The sequence below is a fragment of the Buceros rhinoceros genome, unplaced genomic scaffold (assembly GCF_000710305.1).
Source record: "Buceros rhinoceros silvestris isolate BGI_N320 unplaced genomic scaffold, ASM71030v1 scaffold11799, whole genome shotgun sequence".
NCBI classification, from domain to species: Eukaryota; Metazoa; Chordata; class Aves; order Bucerotiformes; family Bucerotidae; genus Buceros; species Buceros rhinoceros.
In genome coordinates, this window is record NW_010433331.1 from 54,467 (window position 1) to 60,202 (window position 5,736).

The 5,736-nt window shown below is 40.8% G+C and overlaps 1 protein-coding gene across 1 annotated transcript in view; it reads left to right on the top strand.

Moving 5' to 3' along the window:
* Positions 1-627, top strand: part of LOC104500428 (unconventional myosin-Ib-like) — a gene marked incomplete at its 3' end in the record, with an annotated part of 39,566 nt that extends 38,939 nt beyond the window's left edge. The window contains exon 6 of the mRNA XM_010144070.1: positions 564-627. Within this exon, the coding sequence (XP_010142372.1) occupies positions 564-627 (64 nt within the window). The remainder of the gene's footprint in view (positions 1-563) is intronic.
* Positions 628-5,736: the final 5,109 nt, after the last annotated feature.

The following is a 5,736-nucleotide window of genomic DNA, read 5'->3' on the forward strand; positions in this document are numbered from 1 at the left end:
TCAGTGGGAAAAATCCATCACTTTTACAAGGCAGACACATGCTTAGGGACAGACACCCCGTGACTACTAACAGTAATCGTTGCCAGCCAATCCTTCAAGGCAAACTGGGCGGCTATCCTTCAACTGCCTTGATTCCCGCTCCAAGATTTTACACTGACAATATAAGTCCGCGTGGAAGATAATTTCATCCTGCATTCTTCCGTTAATAAGCATGGTAAATACCTCCATGGTATTGTCGGTATCGGTTCGTGTTCTTGGCATTCTGGTGAAAGTTTATCTAACGTTCATTTTCTTCATATAACCTTAGAAACTGAACAAATTTCTGGCTTGCATTACAAACCTGATTAAAGCTATTCTCATGAAACTCTCTTGCTGTGATAATGCAGTTGTCTTAGAAGCTTGGGATCATTTTCTGCTTTTCAGAATCTGACGGAGTGTACAGGAGGTTGCCAGGTTGCTCATTTAGCCTTGGTCGTAAAAAAGACCAACTAATGTCTTAAAAAATGACTTGAGCGGTTTTTCTTAAACAGAACTTGCAATCTTACAAAATATTGCTTTCACAGGGAAAATACATGGATATTGAGTTCGATTTCAAGGGCGACCCACTTGGAGGAGTTATAAGCAACTGTGAGTATTACTCTTGGTATCAACGTATTAACAACTGAAAATGTTTTGTTCCACAAGAAAGATGGTTACATTAATGAAAAGCTGTTTTGAAATTTGTAAGAGTGATAGAAAGTAGGTTTATTTGGAATCAAAGCGTTCTGTACTGATTTTAACACGTCATGGTGTTGGACAAGGCTTATCATGAGAGAGGATGAACAGCTGTTGGGTTCAGGGAGGCAAAGGCGGCCTTGGAGGTTGTTACTTGACTCGAGGATGCTGCTGTGAAATCTGTAGCAATTCAGAAATTTTAACCAGCTCTCTGTTGGGAAGGAAGAGACTGGGAACTGAATGCCAGCCCAGGATGCTTTGACTCGCTTCCCTTTCGAGAGTTTAAATGCATCTTTTAAAAGAAATTGCTCTTCTGTGCTATATAAAGCTGTGTTTGTGTTTTTCTTTTTTTTTTTTTAAGGGATTAGAGGAGGGCAGTGAGTGACTATACGAGGTGTCACTGACCTTGCCTTGACCTCTCTTCCCACTCAGCCAAATTCATCGCTGTTTCTAAAGACCGACTTTTGACTTCAGTGACTTTTCACAGAATCACAAAATCATTTTGGTTGGAAGAGACCTTTAATATCATCGAGTCCAACCGTTCTCCCTGCACAGCCAGGGTCCCTCAACCATGTCTTTCAGCACCACATCCACATGGCTTTTAAACACCTCCAGGGATGGGGACTCCACAACCTCCTTGGGCAGCCTGTTCCAATTCCACTCTGTAAAGAAATTTTTCTTAATATCCAACCTAAATCTCCCCTGCCACAACTTGAGGCCATTTCCTCTCGTCCTGTCACTTGCTACATGGGAGAAGAGACTGACCCCAACCGCACTACATTCTCCTTTCAGGAAGTTGTAGAGAGTGATGAAGTCCCCGCTGAGTCTCCTTTTCTCCAGGCTAAACAACCCCAGTTCCCTCAGTTGCTCCTCATATGACTTGTGCTCTAGACCATTCACCAGGTTTGTTGCCCTTCTCTGGACAGAACCTCAATGTCCTTCTTGTAGTGAGGTGCCCAAAACTAAACCCAGTACTCAAGGCATGGCCTCACCAGTGCTGAGTGCGGGGGGGCAATCACTTCCCTGCTGGCCACCCTACTGCTAATAAAAGCCAGGATGCTGTTGACCTTCTTGGCCACCTGGGCACACTGCTGGCTCAAAAGGACCCCCAGGTCCTTTTCTGCTGGGCAGCTTTCCAGCCACTCCTCCCCAAGCCTGTAACGTTACAGGGGGTTGTTGTGACCCAAGTGCAGGACCCGGCACTTGGCCATGTTGAACCTTATATCATTGGCCTCAGCTCCTTGATCCAGTGTGTCCAGACCCCTCTGTAGTGTCTCTGTACCTCAAGCAGATTGACACACCCACCCAGCTTGGTGTGATTGGCAAACTTAGTGAGGGTGCACTCAATCCACTACCAGCCGCCAGCTGGATCTAGCTCCATTTGCCACCACTCTCTGGGCTCGGCCATCCAGGGCATTTGAGAGAGGGCATTGAAATAATGAGAATCACCGAAGGTGAAAATCCAATGAAATTACAGGCCAAACTTACTCAGGGTATTCATCAATAATTAAATGTGGCAAAGGCAAACAAACAAAAGGTTCTAGCAGGCTAGCTGTGTTTGTTTATTTTTAATTCACATTTAAAATAGGCACATAAAAATGAACCCTTCTTTGTAGAGTGGACATTCAGCAGTTTGTCTTCGAAAGTACTGTGCTGAGTCATCTAATTAAAATATTGTGTCATAGCAAAAGGCGATCCAAGTAGTTACTCTATAGTTTATCTGTCTTATAAATCTTTGTATGATGCAATTATAATATTACATGCAATTATAATGATGTGATGACATAGGTAATCAAGGGCAGACATATTTTTACATCTTCCTAAAATGTGCCTAATTTAGGCATTCTTCCTGTCTTCTCACATTTAATAAATATCTAATAGCGAGAAGATGAATCTAAACTTAAAAATAAAGATCTTATGTATAAGTCCTGTTGTGGAAAAGATGTTATTTGTTATGAAACACCCATAGTTGACAGGGTATGTCACAGGCAAATACTGAGTTCCTGTAGATGCGTGTTACTATAGCTCATCTTTGATGTAATGTTCACAAAATTTCCTTGTCCATCCATCCCTCTTTTTTAAAAGAGAGTTTGAATTGTGTACAGTTTTAAAGCGAGTCTTGTCTTGCCGTAGCTCTTTTCCACACATTTGCAGCATTGCCCTGCAACAGAAATGTTTCTGTTGTGAGGTAACACCATTCTGGAGATATCAGGAGCTTAAATTCTTTTACACTACTTACAGTTTACTCTGGTTTTAGTCAAATGTAGAATTCATCTTAATTCATCAAGCAGGAAGTCAAATAGTGCTGAAGTTTCCTGTCCTTAAAAGGGAAAGTGTGATTAGTTTGTTCATAAATATTCTTTGCTTTCTGACCATCTGTTAGTTTGGTGTTAATATGATGTGAAGATGATATCATAATATTTTGATTAAATTTTAATAGTTGTATATGTCTGACAAGCTTGATTTCCAAACGTGAATGGAGTTAGTGGGCTTTTTGGATCACTGCCTATGTCACCAAGCTGTATTTCATACTGTGGGAGGATTGAAGCAGACATGGTGAACACCTAGTTTACTTTGGTGGCAAGAAGGGTAATGAAGATAAGCTACTAATTTTATCGGTCTAGTAAAGATAAGCAGAGACTCATGAGGCTAAAGATCTTGTCTGAAATGGTCTGATCTGTCCTATTCTACTCTGAAATGCTGTGAAGCTCTGTGATAGGCTAGTCAATCTGCCCAGGACCCTTCTTGTAGCAGCTAGTCCTATTGTGTCCTTCCCTTGGGCCATTTTTCTGAGGCCCTTCAATGAACTCTTACTTCTTAATGCCAGGGGTTAACTTACAAGTGAACTTATGACAGGATGGAGCTAGGGGCTAAAATTATCATGACAATGCATACTGCATGTTTGTCCTGTCCCATCTGTAGTGAATGGGAACGTCCATTGGCTTTAGTGGGACCTGAGAGATGTGAAATGCTAAATGTGCCATAAACGGAAGGGTAAGTCTTTTGAGTCAAATCAGAATGGGAGTAATAAAACGAAAGGGATTGTAATGGAAGGGGTTTGTGATGTCCATGAAGTCAGAACTGGTACGTTCCCAAACAGAAGATTATTTTATGTTAGAACAGCATAAAATACACACAGACTCATTACATGTACATTATGTAGCTGCTTAGAGCTTCTGACTGCACTGATTTCTAAGGCATTTGACTTTTTTATATCATGGTGTACAGTAAAAAAAGGAAACTGAGAGTGGAAAATCTGAGATGAACGCGATTTATGCAAATTTTAAGTATATTACTTCAGTCAGAATTTTTTCCCCTTAGAATACAAAAGAAAAATTATTTCAGGTAGCATGTGTTGTCCTTGTTTGAATCTACACTGGCAGCAGCTGAGGCGTAGGAATGAGCAGGAGGGTGAAGAAGTCTGAGGAACCTGGGCACGTAATAAGCCTGAGTTGTTTGAGTCCTCGCTTTCTGTTAGTTTTCTGTGAAGGGTCCCACCTTGTTTTCCTAATGGTTGGGAAATGCTGGAATCCTTGTAAGGTGAGGTGCACAGTCCTGGTGCTAGCTAACAGCCAGCCCATCCATTCATGGGCTGACCTGTGTCACGTGTTTAAAAGCCGTGTGGATGTGGCGCTGAGGGACATGGTTTAGGGACCCTGGCAGTGCAGGGTGAATGGTTGGACTCGATGATCTTAAAGGTCTCTTCCAACCAGATGATGCTATGTGCATGGGGTTAGGAAGCCCAAATTACTCCTGTAAGCATTCCTGAACACTAAACCCTTTCTGTATTGTTGCCTGTGACTGGAGACATCCCGTCACTGTTTTGTAACACTGAATTGAGTGCGAGGTGTATCTGCTCTTTCCAGTTGCAGTGGCCAGCCTTGTCAGCACTTAAGCATTCTGAGTTGTTTTTTTTTTTCTGCAGAGCATTGGTGAGGAAAGGCAGTCGGAGTGCTGGGTAATTAACTTGCCTTCACCTGGGTGTAATATTATGGAAATAAATAATAGAAACCACCAATACTGCTTTTGTTTTCCATTTATTGTAACTACTGTGTTAGTGGGGAGAAGAGCAGGAGAAAGGAGAAGTTTCTTTTCCATCTGCAATTACAGAATAATATGTATTTTATATAAAAATGGGTGTTCGTTTTTGAAGTAATAGGTGCTAGTTGCAATAGCTCGTATAGCTCTAAAATATGACTGCAGATGCTGTGTCTGTTTTGTACTCAAGACAATATTTGCATGCACTTGGTTTGTTAGTTGTGACGGGTTTTGTTAACGCTAAATTTCATGGTTTTGCATATTACAGTCCAAAATGTTTCACGTTGCAGTTGTTTAGACCTTTTGAAAAGTAGACATCGTACAATATCTTTCCCAGCATGTTTGTAAGTCTTAAATTTTTGTGTTTCACCTGAAATTTCCGCCTGAAGGCCATTTAGCTTTTAGCCCTGATGATCTTTCCCAATCTGCCAAAGCCCTGCAGTGATCTAATGATTAACCAGAAGACAACAGTGGTGCTGGTGAAGTACAGTATATGTAATGTCTGCTCTTGAAAAGCCATTTTTAACCAGCACAACATACTGAAAGTCCGAATAACAAGTGGTTAAGAAAGGGCCCTGTTTTGCCATCTTTTCCAGCAACATGAAAGAAACTCATAGCCACCACTTGCCTAAATTAGGAAGTGTTTAAAAAACCAAACAATACTAAGCATTCTGATCCGCTCATTTTTAAATATCATTTATCACTTGAATAATCGGGATTTAAAGCCCTTTAAAATTGTGCAATTGTCATATTTTCACTGCACGTACTGCCCAGATCATAGTTTTTGTTCATACAATTATGGATCATTTCATTCAAGAGAGCATGATTATAAACTTGGTGGGAATAATGGGAAAAAGTGCCTGAGAAACCACTACTGTATTTTCTTTTTCATCAGTGATTTTTTTTTTTATGACAGCTAAAGAATCAAGGTAGGAAAACAGAAAACTTAATTTAATATAACATGGCTTTAGAGATAAGCTTGCA